The sequence below is a fragment of the Sarcophilus harrisii genome, chromosome 2 (assembly GCF_902635505.1).
Source record: "Sarcophilus harrisii chromosome 2, mSarHar1.11, whole genome shotgun sequence".
NCBI lineage: Eukaryota > Metazoa > Chordata > Mammalia > Dasyuromorphia > Dasyuridae > Sarcophilus > Sarcophilus harrisii.
Window position 1 is genome coordinate 307,739,730 of NC_045427.1, and position 20,878 is coordinate 307,760,607.

A 20,878-nucleotide genomic window follows, 5' to 3' on the forward strand; every position below is an offset into this window, starting at 1 on the left:
CTATCAGTTTTAAAAACCTTAGATCTTTCATGTTTTTCATGTGTGCAGCTTCTGCCCCCCCCCCAATATTCCAAAGGATATGAAGCAAACATTTCTAGAAGGGCAATTATATATAGTAAGTATGGAAAGGAAAGATAAATAACTGGAATAGAATGATACAAATGAAAATCAAATTTAAGTAAATTAAAAACAAGATCTTTCAAGTATAATAGATAAAATTTTGAAACTGACATACTGGACCAATGAACTATAAATAATTCTTCAATATAATGTCTAAAGAGGTGTTAATTAAGAGAATATAGTTATAATTATTATCCAAACAATTTCTATCACTGAAATGAGACAAAGGTTGAAGAATAGAGAGGAAAAGAGGCCCTTTCTAGAAATCCTATTTTGAAATTAATAATTAATATTGGCTATCTTCCTTAAGTTTTCACTCTTTAAGAAACCAGAATTTAAATCATTATGACAATAAAGGCATTTCCACACATGTAAAGAAGGTCCAATCAAAACAAGGTATTGCTTCTATCTTTACTAAGTACCCATAAAATGTTCATGAAAACCCCACAAAAACTCATCCCATATTTTCAAATTAAGTTTTCTAGTCTGCACCACACAATTATAACATGATGCCATTTATTTAACAAGACTCTAAAAGAATCTGAGTCCCCAGATCAAATATATACATTTTTAATATTTGAAATATTTACATGGTGGAACCTTTTCACGTTCCCATTTGTTAAGAACAGTGTTTTCAAATGTCCCCTCAAGATGAAAGAAATCTAGTAACAGGGTCACAGTTATACTCTTCTAAACAGGTCAACCTGTTTCACTCCCTGGTTAAGTTATGTCCTACAGTAAAGACAGCCCATGGTATGTTTTTATGCACATTATCATATTTTTAACCTGGATATGTAGAAGAGGTAAAACTAAATCTCCATTTATGTATTAAAAAAAAAAAAAAAAAAAAGGTAAGCCATAGTCTCCTTACAATTTAAAAAAGGGGGAGTGGGGAGTGGAGAGAATCAAGAGTGGCCAAAAAAGAAAAATCAAGAGTGGTCAAAAAATGGTATTAAATGGATGCCAAAATGTTGTTTTCTGAACTGTTATGCCCAAATCTATTGTACTACTTCTCCCAAAAAGCCACTGAAATTGGCTTTAACTTTTGTTTTTTTAAAGAAAAAAATTTCTTAAAATAATTTTTTTCTTTAAAAGAACAATTTTTTAAAAATCAAAAAAAAAGAGGTCATTACAAGGAGATACTAAATGGAACTATAATAGTTAAAGCCAATGAATGTAAAAAATAATGTGTTCTAGAAATTAATGATCAGCCTAAAGAAATGTAAAAAGCTCTGCATGACTCATTTTCCCTTAAGAGAAAAGCTGAAGGAGCCAGATAAACAAGGGAACCCCATCCTGTTCAACAGAATGCTGCACCATAATAAAATCCCATGCACTGGGACACTGACAATTCAATTGTCCAAGACATTTAGGTTGGCACAATATCACTACTTTCCCTTTAGGATCCTGAATCACGAAATGTTTAAGGCAGCTGCCCCTAAGACAAATGGGGGGGAGGGGAGGAGGGAGAAGACAATCAAACATTCACTCACACCCACACATACATAGTTTAGAGAAAAGTGGGCTGCCCACCTGACACATTCTTACATTCTAAATTCTATACCTTAAACAGGACTTGCCATTTTTGATCAGTTTTTAAATTAAAAAGGGAATGGGGAGGAGGTATAAAAGATGGCTGATACTCTTGCAATAAAAAATGATTATCTTGGTTTTCTAACAGGTACAATTCAACATTAAGTGCAATTTTGCAAAAGAACCAGGGAGTCACTTTAATATTTACAAGGAACAAATTAGCAGAACAAGATTATCAGAGAGGCGTTGTACAGTAGCTGCAGCTTATAAAACATACCAGTAATTGTACCTGGTGAGTTATAAAGAGAACCAATGTAGGATTCAGATAACTCTATAACCGAGGGAGAACAAAGGGGTCTTAACAGAGCAGAGGACCAAATTTTTTTTTTTTTCACATTTTCTACATTAAAAAAAATTACAGATCTCACAAGTGTCTTTGAGGACAGATAAAATTCAAAGTCCTTTGAATGGCGGAAAAGGGGGAAAAAATTTGAAATGGAACCTAAATGTAAAAACAGTTTTACTTCACAAGACCAATTTTCTTGGCTTCCGTTTCATATATCAATAATCTCCACATTTTGACTATAAAAACTTCTGCTTCTTCATCTAGTACCTACAGGAGAGAAAAAACACAACATTTGATTAAAACAAATAATCACAATCTTCAGTAGTGATAGCCATCACAAGTTTGAAGGAGTATGCACTGAAATATTTTATTTTCAGGCAATAACTTAAAAAGGAAAACTGCCTAAGAAGTACTTTAACATCAGAATAAATCATCTACAGTACTTTAATACTTTACTACTTTTAACTATACTCTCATTCCTTTGAGTACTCTTTCAATAGAGACAAACTGAAATCTATTTATAAGTTAATAAATCATCTCTAATAGTGGTTGTGTCCTCAAAATTCATTATCCTGTGGCCAACTTGGCAAGAAGCCTCTTTTTTTTTTCTGAACTCTTAGTTCAGCCAAGAGCAGGACCTGTCAGAGCCTAAGTTCTGGTGGCAGACTTGTGAGAACTTTCTCATGTCATAGGGGCTACCCACAGATATTAACAATAATAACTTTTAATAAGATACTTAAGAATTATGGCACTATGGGCCTTCTTTGCACTGACAGATTATAATTGTCTACAGGGGCTATGGCTCTATAAATTATTTATATATAGGAAAAATATGTATGTGTTACAAAAAAAGGCTTATAAAACTTATCCAAAGAGGAAGAAACTATTGCCAAACTGGCTTAAAGATTCCTTTGTTCAAAGTTCTTGATTTATAGTTTCTTAATCTCTCCCACAACACTCACAAAAAATAAATGCTATTTTCCATTTGGCAGATGAGTGAAACAGAACATTTGATGACTTAAGAAAATATCTTTGCCAACAATAGTTATCTTTTCCTACCTGCTGGTTGAAAGGTATTCCTTTTTTATAAAATTATACTTCCAACCTAATGACTTTTACTATTTAAGTTGAGAATAAAATTCATACAACAGAAAATGTGAAGCTTAACTTTTTCTAGAGATGCTGTGAATAGACAAATGTGATGGAATTTAGTATTTTTTCTTTGTTTTGCCCTGTCCCTGAAATACTGCTTAGCAGTAAAATAGTCAAAAGAAAGCTGAAGAAAGAGCAGTACATGCTCAGAAAAAATGATATCACTAATTAATGAGAACTGACTAAACTACAGCAGACTAAAACTGAAGAGAACCAAATGGACCAGTAATTTGATCAGCCTTAGTATCAAATATAACTAACATGTAAGAAAAAAAAATTCCTCACTATATATAGTAATATGCAATGATGCTTGCAGCAAATCTTAAAGCAGCTTAGATGTATGTATGTCAACAATTAGTGAAATTCATTATATACATGGTGTTCAAAGATGGAAATTTTGTGAAACCAATGAAATGGGAAAAGTAAACATTTATAGATAAGAAAATCCAACTTACCATGGCAACATCATCTAATATACTTTGTGGTGAACTATGAGCCATAACCTGAAAGAAATAAAAATCCTTTAGTCTTAAAACTTTTAAGACAGGAAAAGATGATAATATTAATGAGTTTTAAAAAAATACTAAAATAATTTAAATGATTTCCCACTGAATTTAACTTTGTAGGTATTTGATTTTATCCTCCTTATCTGACTCTAGTTCAGGGCTTAATGGTAATATAATCAACATTCATGCAGGAAAACATCCTACATGAATATACTTCATTTTAAGAAGTCTCTAGAAATGAGTAATGAACACTTACTTAGTATCCTTGAAATGCCACTTACAACAGCATACTTTTAAAAACATAAATTTAAACTTATTTTAAAAATATTTATACTTAAGGAAATACATTATTCATAAGAAAATTAAGCTCTTAAGACCTCCAGCTGAACAAACTGGAGGAAAATAAAAAATGTTTAAGCCATTAAGACCAGTTTCTGAGAAATCTCCAGATGGGGATATGGTACTTAAGTAATTAATGGGTGGTAATTCTTTAACTATAAAGGCCATCAGTTGTTTTCCTGTTGACTTTATCCTGAATCTGTTCAAATAAGTCTTCTTAGGTGTTTTGGAAACTGACTCCTTCAGTCAGTTTATTTACTCAGAAATTTCAGAATTCAGAAAATTTATTTACACACACACACACCACAAAAACAAACTTCATTTTTTATTTTGCAGTACCGACAGATGAAAATAAAAGTCCAGGCTTGCTCCATCTTGCTCTTATGATCTAAACAGGCAGATGGAAAAATAATAGTATCTTCCCCTTATGCCACTACTCACAGTTTTAGAATGATGCTTTTATTGTACTAAGCAGATCTTGTTGATGCAAAATAAAACTGTTTATTAACCCTAAGCACAGGGTTAATACTGGCATGTAGCAGATACTTAAAATCATTTATTGATTGTTTAACTTAAGAGAAACCACTACTAGGTCTATATCCCAAAGAAATTAGAAAAGAGAAAAGGGACCTGTGAGTACAACATATTTTGAGCAGTTTTTGCAATGGACAATGGATTTGAAATTAACAAGAGTGCCCATCAAACAAATAAAAGTTGAAAAAATTATCATTTATGAATGGATTACTATGGTGCCGTAAGAAATGATGAAGGCATCAGTTTCAAAGAAACCTAGGAAGATTTACATGGACTCAGGATAGAAATTAAGATGGGACAGGGGGAATTTTTGTTAAATAAAAACTTTTTAGAAAAAAATAGTAACATTTGTCTGAAGAGAATAGTTACACATTTTTAACAAATATCGGCTTACTTGCCAGCTAGGGAAGGGGGTAGGTGGAAGGAGGGGAAAATATGGAACACAAGATTTTATACGAGTCAATGTTGAAAATTTATCCATACATAGTATGTTCTGAAAATGAAAAACTTTAATTAAAAACAAAAAAAAGAATAGTTATATACCCATAATCAGATGTTGTGTTAGAAGACCCAAACATTTTTTGTGGTGAAAAATGTTTCTCAATTGTAATTAGAGACTATACTTCCATGTTTCATTCCAACAAGCAATGTCAAGTAGACCTGGTCTACGGTGTAATCACACAATGCTTCCTGTTCCTCACCACCATACAAAAATAAGAGACAAGGCAGTCTAGTCTCCAATCATCCTGTTTGCTTTAAGTCTTGGTAGTACATGAATTTTCCCCCACTTAATAGTATCTTTTTTCCACAATTACACGTAAGTAAAGTTTTCAACATTAACTTTTATAAGATTTCATATTTTTCTCCCTTCCTTTTCCCCTCTCCAAGATGGCAAGCAATCTAATAAAAGTTATATATGAAGAATTGTGCTAAACATATTTCTACATTAATCACGTTATGAAAGAAGAATACAAAAAGGAAAAACCACAAGGGAAAAAAATAGCAAAAATAGTTGCAAATGCATTTTTTGAGTGTGCTGATTGGAGGGCTGGTGGCCTGAGAAGGATTGAACAAACATACAGATATTGCTATCAAATACCTTATTTTGACACAATGGTGACCCTGAGATCTCAAGAGCAGAGCATAAGCATGGACAGATACAACTGAAGCTGAAAAGGCAGCCTCGCTGAGCTCAGAGAAGTACATCACTAAGTTAACTTCAAGGTGATCAATTTTCCAGTTAGAGTAAAATTTTTTTTGTGGGATGAGATAATTTGAGTTAAGTGACTTGCCTAGGGTTACACAACTAATAAGCGTTAAGTGTCTCTGCTCTGCATTTGAACTCAGAACTTTCTGATACCAGGGCTGGCACTCTTTCCACTGTGGCACCTGGTTGCCCCTCAGAGCAATTCTTAAAGATCACATACAAAATACAAACTTTGGATCCTTGGAATCTTGATATGAGAATGAAAGAATAAAGCACTAACCTTAGAACAAACAAAATCAACTAATGTGGCTTCTTCTTCACCTATATATTCTATGATTTTCTTATTAATCCATGGTCTAATTCGACGTTCCATTAATGTCTGCATTAAAAAGAGATAATGTTTATTTGAATCACTTCAACATTTTCATCTTTGTTATGCCACTTATAATAGATAGATTAAATACTAGCAGATGGGACAACAAAAATAGTATCTCAACATAAACTATATGATTTTCATTCAACTATGTAAGAATTAATCATCATAAATACTACTATACACTTTACTATCATTTCCCTCAGTGGTATTGTGAAATGGTGAAATGTTACTCATTGAGTACCTTGCTTCAGCCCATCATAACTGCCCATTAGAAGCAATGCACTCTGGGGAACTATTCCATTCTCTTGTCCCAAACTGCATTGACTTTCCCTGTCCTCAATGTCCACACCTACTACACTTAGATGCTTTCCTTTATCCCTGGGGCACCTTCATTGGAGATAGTCCAGAGTCCCAACCCACTATTCACTTTGTGTATATTACAGTCCCAACAATGATTGGTTGTGAACTAATACTCTGGTTTTGCTCCTTTCCTTGGTCTTTCCATGTGCCATGAAACTGAAGCTTCCTTAATGATGCTTTGTCCACTAATGAGAAGGTGAATTTTTTGAGAAAAGAAACACTTTTCCATGTGTCCCAATTTTTGGCATAGAATAAGCACTTACTACACAATTTTCCATTACATTACATCTCTGAAATTCTTATCTAATTTTCTTCCCAGTAAGAACAGATATGGTTATGTAAATATATACACTTCCCCTTCACAGGGTGTGGAAAAACTACTGAAAAGCTTAACTACTAGATTTTACCTGACCACCTTGTCACAAACATATACTTAATATGGGAACTATATGAACTTCTCTACAAATTCCACTAATCAAAACCAAAGACCTTAACTGATTAATGCCAGATATAAACAACATAAAACTGCAACTCACAGAATCTACAATTGACCAATCAAGGGGATATGCAAAAAGCTCAGGTTTAGCTGTCGGAATTTTCTCAATGAGACTTTTGATATGTTTGCGCTTTTCTTCTGTGTTAACAGTGCCTTTGGTGGAACTTTTATCATCTTCACCATAATCTAAAGGAACCAGTTTCCTTTTCCGGGGCACATCATCACTGTCTTCATCCTCAAATTTGTTGAAGACACTATCCACAGGGAGCTTCTTTCTCTTTACAGCATTAGGTTGGCCAGGACTATTAGAAGCACCTAAAGAAAAAGGATGATTTAGTAAAACTCCCGGGAAAAAAATGCTTCCTTATAAAACCACTCTCTCTCTCCCTCAATAATAATGCATATTATAACAGCCTGCACAATTCCCACAGAAAGATCCAAATACAGCAGAGCTATGAGATGGACTGGCTATCAGGAGAGGTTTATGCACACTTTCTCAGTTTTCAAATTAAAAAAATACACATGAATACAAAGGAAATCAATTATATCAAAATATTTAAAGCATCATATTCAAAAATCTCAGATTAAGAAGTCCTGCTCTTGAGAAAAAATTTGCGATTCACAAGTCCCAGATAATTACCCTTTTCATTTCTCAGAATTTGATATAGATGCCTAAGTAAAATTATGAAAATAGTGAATTAGAAAAGCATTTTACCCATGTACACAAAAATTGATTAAAAATCAATTAAAAATCACTAATTACTTCTATAAGCCTAGGATAAAATTTAGAAGTGGCAGTGATAACTCTTAAGTTCTTGGATCCTTTATCCTAAGAGATCAAAAAGAATATCAACATACCCAGCTTAAGACTTAATCCTATTTTTGGCCTATGTTCCTCAGGTTGCTGTTGATCAGGTGAGTTTTCATGGGGGATGATAATACCACAGGGAGATTCATCCCCAGGAGTATTGGGGGTTGCATTGCCACTAGCAGATGAAACTGATGGGGCTGAGCTGATGGGTCTCAAGGTGGGTTTAAGACAAGGTTTTTGCTCTGGTTCCTCTTCTTCTTCCATGGGCTCTTCCCGTTTTTCTTCTTTCTCTTGCTTTTCTTCTTCTTCTTCCTCAGACTCTGGCTCCTGTTTTATTTGTGGTTGCCTACGCCTTTCAGCTTCTTGTTCCATCTATATAACCAAGTAAAAAATAGATTGATGAGAATGAATTGCAACAGTTTGGAATTCAAATTCTCTTTCCTCCCCCAAACAATGGAACATTTAAGGCAAGAATTTTTTAAAAGTAATAATTTCTATATTAGATAATGTGAGAATACCTTCTCTGCTGCACAAAGAACTATGCCAAGCATTACACGAAATGTTACAAAACAAAGTTTTTAGTGTGTTGTCTTTGAAAGGAGAACAAAGCAACTGTTTTCAAACTTTCATTTAGAAAATTAAGGCGTAAAAATTTTAAAAAATAAAGAAAATTAATGACCAAAAGTATTACATTCAGTGATCCACCCATTATAATAGGATATCTCAACTGATTTATTCATGCTCAGTCCTTGCTTACCAAGAATAAAGTTAACAGAGTAACTACCTATAATGAATACAACAGATATGACAGATAAAAATAAATCATATATGTATAATATGATTTATAGGAAACAGTAAAAGTATGACAAATAAAGATATTGCAAGAATAACAGAAGTTTTCAAAATTTCTCTGCAAAATCACTTCAAAAGTATGATTTTTGTGGATCACATTGTGAATTTTACAAAGACAATTTTTAGAAACTTCTTTTAACTTAGTTTTTAGAAACAAATACTTAAGACATGAAAGACACAGTAATCTCAATTTCCTCATCTGTAAAATGAGCTGTGTAATAGTTTAATTACCACAGAGGGAAGTATTTTATAAAGTCTTAAAGTGCTACATAGTTTTTTTTTTTTTAATTACTGCAAAGAATGCAACATGCACCATTGCTGTTAAACAGGAACTGAATTCTTTCTTGGTTGATTTCACTTAGTGAAGGAACACTTAAAATATTTCTTTTCTCAAATATTGCAGTTTATTTCTTACTCTTTGAAGCTCTGCATCTGGATCTGGATGTCCTTCTGCCAGAAGACGTTGTCTTATTTCTTCCAATTCTTCCTTTTCTCTCTTCCTATCTCGTTCATCTGCTTCCATTTCTTTCTCCCTGTCACGCAATCTTTTTTGAAGTGCACTACCCCTATAAAAGAGAAGAGTCTCAATGCTTTAGTTGTTTTTCTTCCAAAGCTAATAAGCAAATAACCCTATTTTCCAAATAAAAACAAAAGTTATATTCCTGAGAATAAGGGCCACAGATTAAAAGTTCTTTGATATTTCCTAAAACATCTAAAAGAATCACAACATACATTAATATTCATCAACAAAGTACCACCAAGAATAGGATTTCTTCTTAAAGATAAGCTACATTAAGAAAAAAAATAAGCCCATATAATTGTTAGAAGACAGCAACATCTAGTATGGTTTTCAATCATCAATGAGAGAAAGGCCATTTCTTGGCAAACTGACTAGGAATATAACATAATTCTACCTCTCATTGATTCTAAAGCACGATACCAATACTATGAAAATTACCAGCAGTTTTGAATAGTCTCGACCATAAACCTGCTACCTTATTATTAGCAAAATTCTTAAAACGTTATTTGATGAAGATTTTTTCCTTAGGCTATGCAGGACAAAAAATGGGAACAGTATATAATCAAGTAATTACTCAAATCTTGTAATATCATCCCTGCCTTTGTTTTCATATAATATTACCTGCATCAATTAACATGATGCATATCAAACTTAAATGCATCATATCATTATGGAATACAATCTTGTACTGTTCCATTTTGTTACGATTAACAGAAATCAGGTTAAGGATGTTAGAAGACTGCCACCTTCCTCCTTTCAAGCAGGGAGACCACAGATACATAATGTTCTACACGGTATCAGAGATGCTCCTAGTTGAAGTGTCAGCAAGTAATATAAAAAACCAAAAGGCATCAATAAAACGTGTTAAGAAATCTGTCAAAAACTCTGAATTACAGGTTGGAAAGATGACTGTCAATGCTACAGAAGGAAGTCCCCTGGTTTTATGGATAGGGATAAGATTCTGCTTCAGGCGCCATAGGTAGGCAACAGTTTTTCACATGGTTTCTATGCTCAAATTTTTCAAAACTTTGGCGACAGAGGTGTCTGTATACATCCCTAGATTTCCCTGGGGAAACAAAGCTCATTTTTATTAATTTCTAAATAGATGAAACTATAAGCTTATTCAAGAAATGTACTTACCTATAATATTTAGGATCATCCCTGTCATCATCATAATCTTCCAAGAATTCTTTTAGCCGTTTGGCTTCTTTTGCCTTCAAAATAAAAACCACACACACACACACACATACAATAAAATCTTTACAATTATCATAAAGTTCTGATAAGACTGAAATAAATTATATTTATTTTTCTAAATTCTGAGTCAGACCAGAATATACAAGGTGACAATCAGTAAAAAAAAGAATCATGTATGATACCACCCCATAATTTCTAAATATATACTCTAACTTTATGAGGAGGGAGACCTTTGGAAGTATAGTGAATTAGCTATACAATACAATATTAGACACAAAAGTCATCTGTAAAAGATTCATTTGGAAGCCAAGTCCACTAATTTTATCAATAAAACAGAACTTAAACCTTGATTTCTTATTCCTCTCTCTAGAATTTAAGGTAAGGGAGTCCCAAAAATCTTAGTGCAAGTTTAAGTTATGAAAATCTAAGTAGCTATTTTAGAACTTCAATAACTTAAAACTGCATTAAGACTTTTGGATCACCTCTATAACAGATAGAAACACAAAGTGGAATTACTATAAGAACATTCTCCAAAAAGGAGAATAAAAAGAAAAAATTAAAGAAAGTAAAGAAAGAACACATGGAATACATTAGTAAAACAAATTAAAACTTATTTTTAAAATTTAAAACCTTTTACTTTTTAAAGCTCCATGTATCACAAACCTTTTGGGATTACAGATTATCAAATGAGTTTTAAATACAGGACAGCATCTATTTTTATGACTGTTTTACACAGTATTAAAAAAGTAAACAGAAAAGAGATATGAACAATTCCAAAGCCAGAAAAGGATACTGTGTCATCTGAAGTTAAAGAATTCTAAGATACCACACAAACTCTTTTGTTGTACCAGAATTTTTTCTCAAACCTGACAATGAATAAAAAGTGCCAAATGGGCATATCAATCTTTACTACACAGAAGCTCCTATTTAATGTTCTTGGGCACGGATGCTTACCATTTCTCGTCGTCTCTCTTCTTCTCTTTCAGCCTCTTTCTCGTATTCTCTAGTTTTCTTCCGTTCTCTGATCTCCCAATTCTTAAGTCGCTAGAGGAAGATGTCAGAAGTATTAAAGAAAAAAAAAAAAATGACCTTGTCCTTGACTGTGACAGAGTAAGCCCCTTGGCAACAGAGAGAAAGAAAAAAAGTGCCCTCACTCCTCCCATTACCTCTTGATAAGCAGCTTCCTTCTCCCTTAATTTTCTTTCCAGCTTTCGCCGTTCATAAGCATCTTCTTCATCCTCTTCTCGATCTCTTTTCTTGTCTTTTTCTCTCTCTCGTTCCCTTTCTCTCTCTCGTTCTCGTTCCCGTTCTCTTTCCCGCTCACGCTCCCGTTCTCTTTCTCTTTCTCGCTCCCGTTCTCGTTCACGGTCTCTGCTCTTCTCTCTATATAACATGTAACAAAAAATCATTCTCATTTCTTTAAAAACTAGCCTGATGGTAGAATCGTTTAAATTAGGAGAAACAGCTGGTGGAATTCTAATGGAATCTATTTTTACTACTTGACTTCATCAATAATACTGAGGAAAAGCTACATTCCTGGACCATATTCTAATCAATATGAGTATTCTATTAGCATTCGTCTTGGTATTGCAAGAATTTCACTTGACATTTTTGGTATGGACCTCTGATTCACTGATTCAGGGAAAAGGAAATCCCTATGAGAAAAATGCTTCTAACAATGTAAATTTGCAACAGTCTGCAACTTATAGTTTTACCAAGTTGCCTGGTCACTTAGAGATTAAATGATTTGTCAAAGATCACTTGGAAAGGATTTGAAGACACAAGTTTTCCTGATTCTCAGGTAACAGCTATCACACTATTGCATTATAATTTCACATCAAACATTAAAAGTAGATAAGAGTATATAAGAGAACAAAATAACTTACTCAGTAAAACTGTACATGGAAGATCCCAACCAGTTGGATAATGTATTATAATAGCTCTATTTAAGATAATACGACTCAAAGCTACATGGGGCATTAGAGATCATCTCCTCCAGAAGTGTCAAACTCCCAGCCCTCTGAGTGTGGCCTGAACCAGATTAAAATGTAATTGGGAAATGTAAATAATTTTACATTTACAAAATAATTAGGACTATAACATAACTATAGATATTGTTAATTTGTGGTTTTCTATTTGAGTTTGACACAGCTGCTCTACTTCATTTCTATAATTTTACAAATCAACCGGAGGCTTAGAAAATAGAAATAACTTGCCTGAAAGTTCACCAAGCTGGTAAAGAACAGAGAAAAAACCTAAATCAAGATCTTGTCAGAACCTAAATCCAGGCATCTTTTCACTATTCTCTAATGATACTTATTATATCTCTTTATTTGGAAGACAGTATAATGATTAGTCTAATGATGGTATTTTCTATATAAACCATAGAGTAGAAGAGCAGAAATGAGCAACTTAAATGGTCAATAAGTCAGATTGTAAAAGTGAAGAAACTTCAGCATACTCCTATTTTAGGAGACAGAAACAGACAATAAAAACAAACCACATGCCCCATCCCCTTCCTGAAATTTAATAAAACCAATAATCATTCTTTCAGTTTATCTTATATTTTACACTTCATTGTAGCAGTAGGATAGCCTTAATAATTATTCTGACCATCAAATGAGGTATTAAATTATCAAAAGTAGATAACTTAATAAACTTAATATACCAAAACAACTAAGTTTAATGTAAAAGAATTTCATCAATAATGGCTTATGGGAAGATGGCAGTTCTGGTTAATCCTGTATGTAATTAATCAAAATATCTTAAAATGTAAACATATTTAGGTTTTTTTTTTTTTAACACTATAGAAATCTAGAAAGATATCACAACTTTCCTATATAAATGAACTACTTATGCCTCAAACAGAAAACATAGCTAAAAGGTTCTGTAGATCTCCTTAAATCCTAGCTTTCCAAAGATTCTAAAAGTAGCATTTAAAAAATTAATCAGCAACTATATATTATTTCTCATAAATACTCAATAGCTTAAAGTTACACAATGACAGTAATGACTAATTTGGACTAATGAAATGGTAGAAGACACTTCTTTCTAATGCTACTAGAAAAAATTACTACAAATTTTAAATTACAACCAGATTGTTTACCATATTGGAAGCCTGTCAAAAATTAGTACCTTGTTAAAAAGTACTTTCTTATTCTTATGAAGTTGGGTATGAGAAAAAGAGGCTAAATGACCAGATGTCAGGAAGATCCAGGGTACCTCTGTGAGTCTCAAGTGACTCATCTTTGACACTACCTGGATCCACCTAAAGACACTTAAATTCATGTGTTGTCATACAGATATAGGAAAAAGAGCTAATAGATATCTCTATAGTATAAAAGGAAAGGTGAACATAGTGGGGATGTAACAAGCAGAAATCACTTTCATTCCCCCCTATTTCAGGATCACAGGTATTTTTAGACATGGTTTATGCATTTTAAAAGATTTGTGTACCTTAACTTTTATTTATTGGATAACTGGACTACTTGAAGTGTTGAGTTGTAATCAACAGAAAGGTAACTGCTATTGATGGTGGGAAAAAGAAACAAAAGGAGCTCAGCTGTAACTAACCTCTCTTTTCCTGCCTTATTATACAAGGTAAACATTTAATAAATGCTTGTTGAATTAAATTAACTTAAACAGGATAGTATTCAGTTCTTTTGTCAAAAAGATTAACTTTCTATCAAGGAAAGAGGATCACAGAAGTTACTTTCTTAGGGTTAACTGTTTACAGAAATCCCTGAAATCAGGTTTAAAAAATTTCTTTTAATATGCTATTAGAATATGAGAGATCATAATGAAGAGAGCACAGAAGTAAAAATCAAGAAATTTGTCCGGGCTTTCATTAATGAGGTATGTATGTGGTCACATACCCAAAATTAGGTAAGTCAACTTCTCAGCTTCTTTACTGGTGAAACAAAGAATTCTCATAGATTACTGTTAAGATCCATTTTAGCTTTAAAAATTTATGATTACAAAATAACAAATTTAATACCTCAGGAGCCAATACTTACCTACCTATTTTTATTTTTATACCAGCACATGCTAAGACAGTATTCTTTGCCTCCATTTCTACCTAGCCTTAATCAATGAATGGGTGCAGCCTCAATCAAACTGAGACCTGTTGAAGACTTTAGCTTAAAAAAGCCAAGGTCTCCCATTTCATTCAAGGCCATTTCCAAACATCTTGATCTATATCTTGCCACTGGACTCAGATGGCTATGCAGGGAAAAAGTGAAATAGATGGCTCTGTACAGGTCTCCCTCACTTAACCACTTCACTTGCATGTCATCACCTGCCAGATGTCATAGTCCTCTTTAAGAACAAAGGACAAACAACAGTAGCTAAGCCAGTAACAAGTGCCCTAAATAGAACGAGATACTTAGCTATGTTCTAATCACCTCTTAAGAAAAATTTTGTGTTAAAATGTAGCACCTGAGATGAAAGCTTATTCCCCAGTTTGTGATCATTAAAGCACTGGGAATATGGTAAAAAAAAAAGTGAGACAAATTCTATCAAATAGTTATATGTTTGTGTGCATCTATACACATGTGAACATACAGATGCACATATATAATAAGGAGGCACTTCATCACTAAGGCATGACAAACTGTTCAGCAGTGTGACAGCTGCCCTGAGCTTTTTGCAGAGGGCAAGAGGGGATGGTGCATGACTAAATCCATCTTATAACCAACTATATACATATGATTTTTTAAAAATATAGTCAGACTGAAGATGAGTTTATGGTTATATGAGGATACATCTTGCTGCTGCAAAATCAAAAACACCATACACAGTAATAACAAGATTGTGTGATGATCAACTGGGACACACTTGTCTCCTCTAAAAAATGGAGGGATTCCAACCATTTTGGAGAGTAGTTTGGAACTATGCTCAAAAAGTTATCAAACTGTGCATACCCTTTGATCCAGCAGTGTTACTACTGGGATTATATCCCAAAGAGATTATAAAGAAGGGAAAGGGACCTGTATGTGCACAAATGTTTGTGGCAGCCCTTTTTGTAGTGGCTAAAAACTGGAAACTGAATGGATGCCCATCAGTTGGAGAATGGCTGAATAAATTGTGGTATATGAATATTATGGAATATTACTGTTCTGTAAGAAATGACCAACAGGATAATTTCAGAAAGGCCTGGAGAGACTTACACGAACTGATGCTGAGTGAAATGAGCAGGACCAGGAGATCATTATATGCTTCAACAACAATACTATATGATGACCAGTTCTGATGGACCAGGCCATCCTCAGCAACGAGATCAACCAAATCATTTCCAATGGAGCAGTAATGAACTGAACCAGCTACGCCCAGAGAAAGAACTCTGGGAGATGACTAAAAACCATTACATTGAATTCCCAATCCCTATATTTATGCCCACCTGCATTTTTGATTGCCTTCACAAGCTAATTGTACAATATTTCAGAGTCTGATTCTTTTTCTACAGCAAAATAACGTTTTGGTCATGTATACTTATTGTGTATCTAATTTATATTTTAATATATTTAAATCTACTGGTCATCCTGCCATCTAGGGGGGGTGGGGGTAAGAGGTGAAAAATTGGAACAAGAGGTTTGGCAATTGTTAATGCTGTAAAGTTACCCATGCATATATCCTGTAAATAAAAGGCTATTAAAAAAAATAAAAAATAAAAAATGGAGGGATTCAAGGCAATTCCAATAGCCTTGGGATGGAAAATGCCAATCATATCCAGAAAGAAAAATATGGAGACTGTATGGATCGAAGCATAGTATTTTCACCTCTTTTTTTCTTGTTATTTTTTTCTTCCTCATGGTTTTTTTCCTTCTGGTCTGATTTTTCTTACACAACACGACAAACGTGGAAATATGTTTAAAAGAACTGTACATATTTAATCTATATCAGATTGCTTGCTGTCTTGGGGAGAGAGGATGTAAGAAAAGGAAAGACAAAAATTTGGAACACAAAGTTTTATAAAAACAAATGTTGAAAACTATCTTTTCATGTATTTGGAAAAACAAAATACTATTGAAAAAATTTTTTTAAAAGACTCTTATTTTGCTGTGAACTTAACTACTCCTCTTAGGAGATCAAATCTATGACTTAGAAATAATTAACCCAAGCTCTAAATAAACAAGAGAAAAGAAATTAAAACAAAGATGATGAACCCAATGTGCCTTTCTTTTTCATTAATAGGAAAAACCCCCACCAGTGCAAGGAATCCTTTTCCACGTGATCGACTCCGATCTTTTATTAGGTTCTTTTTTCCCGTCCGGTTCTCTCTCTCTATCCCGTCTCGGCCCCTTTTTCCGGTTGGTCCCATCCCGCCTGTCCGGGCCCCCGTCCTTCTCCTTTCTGTCACCCTTTTCCTTTCGTCCCCGTTTCGCCTTTTCTGTTCCCTTTCATTTCCTCTCTTTTCTCCGTTTTTCAATTTTGCCCTTTTCCTTTTGTTTCTTTCTTCCAGTTTCTAAAAATCAATAAGAGAACTTTCAGAATTAATTCTTCAGCTGCAGTTAAAAGATTTTTCCCGGCGCAACGCCCAATAATGGGAATGGATGCACCAAAACCAGTGGTGCTTTAACATTAGATATTTAACATGTTAACTTTATATCTTATAAATGACAAATCAAAGTGCAGCAATCACAAAACTAGAATTCGTGCAAAAGCATAGACTCTAAAATAGACCAGCAATCTCCAACCTTGGATGCTGGGAGATTGTATGAGTGTGGCCGGCCTTTCAATAAGTATGTAATGGCTACACTGCAAACAAAAAGCATGGTGATTCAAAGCTTGAGACAAAAGTCTCCAAAAATACAATGAATCACACATCACTTGACTAACAACTGTATTTTGTGCAAATAACTATAAAGCAGTTTGAAAACTGGAAAATACAAATAGTAATCCCAAAGAACTCCCAACCCCCCCAAAAAAACTGTAATGTGGGGGCTTTGGAAAAGAATGGAAATAAATCATGAATACCAACACAAAACAACCAGAATACTTTACTGTACTCTGGTCTTCCCACCCACCAGAAAGCTATCTAACTACATCCAGTCAAAAGCTGTATACTATTATCTGTTTTATTCCCACCATTACAAGATGGACAGCCCACAAAGTATCAAAAAGGTTGGAAATCACTTATTTCAAACAAAGGCTAAAAAGGGTTATTTGCTACAGTTTTATTGAAATATCTATAAACTGTATTTTTCCATTTAATAAAATAAAAAGCAAAGCAACATATCTATGCCCAGAATTCCTATAAGACAATAAAAATACATCAAGATAATGATAAATCCATCCTTGGAAGCAATTGTTGTGTGTTAACTTACAGATTCTGTGCTAGGACATGGACCGCCAACACTGGATTAACCTTGCCTATAAGCTATGTTTCTGGGAGGAAGAGCAAGTACATGGTTCACAAATAAACCAAATAACAAAGACAAAGTTTGTCAACCTGACAGATTGCCAGTGCACCACACGGTTTTTACACATACTCAGCAGAAAAAAACCCCAACAGGAAAAAAACAAAAACAAAACAAAACAAAAACCAAAAAAAACAAAACCAAAAAAAAAAACAAAAAACAAAACCAAAACCAAAAAAAAAAAAACAACAACAACAAAAAAAAACCACGTTTATCCCTTTGGCTCCATGTTTAGTGCCACTGCAATGAAATGAAAACTTCAACAACAAATGTGCATTTTTCTTTTCTTCATCATGTAAAGCATTTTAAAACTTTAAAAAGCAATCTTACCTGTTAGACACTCTTCCCTCTTGTCCATGGATCAGAGAACTGACAGAGAATTATGAAATAAAGCTAATTCACAAGGGATCAATCTATCCAGCTACTGTGCTACCCTGTATTTAATGTGAAATACAGGCAAACCCAGCACCGAATACATTGAGATTACAAAAGGAAGAGAATAAAAATGGCAGAAAGCTGACAGAGACAAACAAAACTGAAATCCTATTTAAAGGGGCAAGGAAATTCATCCTTTAAAAGTTCCTAATATCGTCTTAATTTACAAGATGGGGCTAGACTACATGAAAACTTTGAAAGTAAACTTACCTCAACTTCATATACTTATATATAAAGAAATGTGTTTAAATACTGAGAGGAGGAATACTTACAGATTATTTTAGCTGTTCCAATAGTAATTTCTTTGGTAGCATTCCTGGATTTTTCTCCTCAAAGCACACTTTATTCAGTGTACTAATTCTTTCTTTAGTGTATCTTTTGGCTTATGTAAATTAGGCTTAGTTTTTTTAGGACTCATTTCAAAAGTTTTCTTCTTGCAAAGCCAATGGAAGAACAGATAAATCTAATTTACAAAAGGTATTTATCTAGTGTATTTCTATAAGATAAAAGGTCTAGAGAAAAATGAAATGGGGCTAGGAACAGAAACACAGATGTAGGAAAGGAACAGAAAAGGAGAGGTAAAAGAATCATCAATCTTACCTTGTGTTCTCTTCAGACTCGTCCGTGCTGTAAATGGACGCCCCCTGCCACGCTGATTACCCTGACAGTCTGTGCTTATTTAATAAACTCATACCAAAACATGCAAAGGTTCACTGTGCTCATTACTTTTTCACTGATGTTCCAAAAGACCCCTTTAACCATACCACCCAAATAAAGGAACAACTATTTTTTAATCTTTTTGGAAGTCCAAAATAGTCCCCAATGAAATATGTCTAAGGCAGTAATATGCCTGACAGCTTCTCAAACTCTGAAGCATATATATTTTAGATTGATTTTTTAACCACATGATTTTAGCATTAATATGCTACTGACATGACAGGGCTTACTGAATAAATCAATGATGACAAAAAAGGGGAGGGGAAGGGAAAGGGGAAACCACACACACACTTCTATAACATTTTCACTCTTACTTGGTCCCCAAACCTGAATGCTGAACTTTGCCAAAAAAGACCCTTATTTCCCCTCTTTTTCATTCCCAAAATTAATTTTGGGAGAAAAAAAATAACATGTTTCTAGTCATAGTTGTAATTACTGAATGAAGTAATACAAAAGTGAGCTAGAGCTCGACACAACAGATGACTTGGATTTGTGGGGTTAAACCATTTCACCAAATTCCAACTTTGAATTTTGAAGAGAAAAAAAAAAAAAAAAAAAAAAAACCCACAACATGACTATGTGAAGAAAAAAAACACTTATCAACATTTTACTGGTGAGTTACTGGCTACTCAGTCCTAGGGGAAGAGCTAGTACCATATTACCACTTAAACATTAAAATACATTTCATGCAGAATTTGCTTTTAATGGTCCATAAGCATCACCTTCAAAACCAGAAAACATTCACAGATGCGCTAACATTGAGAAGCTTTTGTAGGCAAGGCTTATAAAAGGGATTTACTATACACAAATATTCATTTCCAAGCCAGTTACCCCTTTGCATATTTTTCTGAGGGGGCATCCATAAATATAATAAAAAACAGAAGCTCATACTTACATCCTATTCCTTGTTACTTTCCAAGCTGAGAGTTTCATCTTGCATTAGTCACCATATGATCTCTATCATAATGGTGGGGGTCAATGAATAGATTAGCTTTATGGGAATTTACAGTTCTTCCATGCATCTAAATTTTGGTAAGTCTGGTAACCACTGAGCTACTTTTAAAATTTTCCCCCTCTGAAATTAAATCTATGTAAATAATAACCCTTAAATTTAGCTCTAAATCAAACTGTTTTCTTCTGATTAAGCTACACAATTGCCCACAGAAATACACTATAGTGGATGTTATCCTGCTGCCCCCTTGAATTGTTATAAATCCTGAACCTGATGTTTAGGTTGAAATTTATGGAAAACAAATATTCTTTATTCATATTAAAGTGAAATGACTGCAGAGCAATCATTAAATTACTGAAAGAACTAAACAAAATGTACAGGACCACTTTAATGTGGTACTGCTCTTTGATTCTTGTTTTCTAACTATGTACTAGACCTAATATAAATAGCATTTTTAATGAATTCTAATGTAATGTTGATTTTAAGTGGTCTTTTTTTCTCTTTTTGGATTCTGCAAAAAGGCTAGTTTGAATCAATTGCAAAAATAAGAATACTACCTTGTGTGTGTCTCTGAATTTACTGATCTCTCGTGATATCAGGTCTCTTTTGTCTTCTTCCATTTCTATAGCGTTTATATCTTCCTAAAAGACAAGGGGGACAGGAGGGAAAAAAAGAATGAAGGTCAATCAACATCAATACAAAGAGACAAGAGAAAAGTCGAAGGTTAGAGGTTTTGTACCAGTCTTGTAAGAGAAAAAAAAAAGCCCTTCTGCAGTATCAAACCTGACAATCTGATGTTAATGAGTGAAAAATCAGATGGACAAGAGTCACAAATCTGGCAACTAGCAGTAAATATAGTCATTGTCAAAGCCTACAATGTAAACGAACCTTGGTGATGAGTGGATAAGGGATCAGTGGGGCCACTGGAAATCTGCGGAAAATCTGCGGAAAAATCCACGAAGATTTTTTTTTTTAAAAATAGAGTTCACACTACTCTGAAAAACAAT

General features: G+C 33.7%; 1 protein-coding gene across 1 annotated transcript in view; it reads right to left on the reverse strand.

Annotated features, from left to right (window-relative positions):
• Positions 1-519: 519 nt before the first annotated feature.
• The window catches only part of RBM25 (RNA binding motif protein 25), a 47,857-nt gene continuing 27,498 nt past the window's right edge, over positions 520-20,878 (reverse strand). The window contains exons 9-20 of the mRNA XM_031949297.1: positions 20,760-20,813; positions 20,342-20,512; positions 16,578-16,812; positions 11,516-11,733; positions 11,304-11,393; positions 10,293-10,366; positions 9,048-9,198; positions 7,828-8,152; positions 7,010-7,284; positions 6,018-6,116; positions 3,607-3,654; positions 520-2,266 (exon numbers count right to left, since the gene is read on the reverse strand). Coding sequence (XP_031805157.1) covers positions 2,174-2,266; positions 3,607-3,654; positions 6,018-6,116; positions 7,010-7,284; positions 7,828-8,152; positions 9,048-9,198; positions 10,293-10,366; positions 11,304-11,393; positions 11,516-11,733; positions 16,578-16,812; positions 20,342-20,512; positions 20,760-20,813 — 1,833 coding nt within the window. The 3' untranslated portion in view covers positions 520-2,173. The remainder of the gene's footprint in view (positions 2,267-3,606; positions 3,655-6,017; positions 6,117-7,009; positions 7,285-7,827; positions 8,153-9,047; positions 9,199-10,292; positions 10,367-11,303; positions 11,394-11,515; positions 11,734-16,577; positions 16,813-20,341; positions 20,513-20,759; positions 20,814-20,878) is intronic.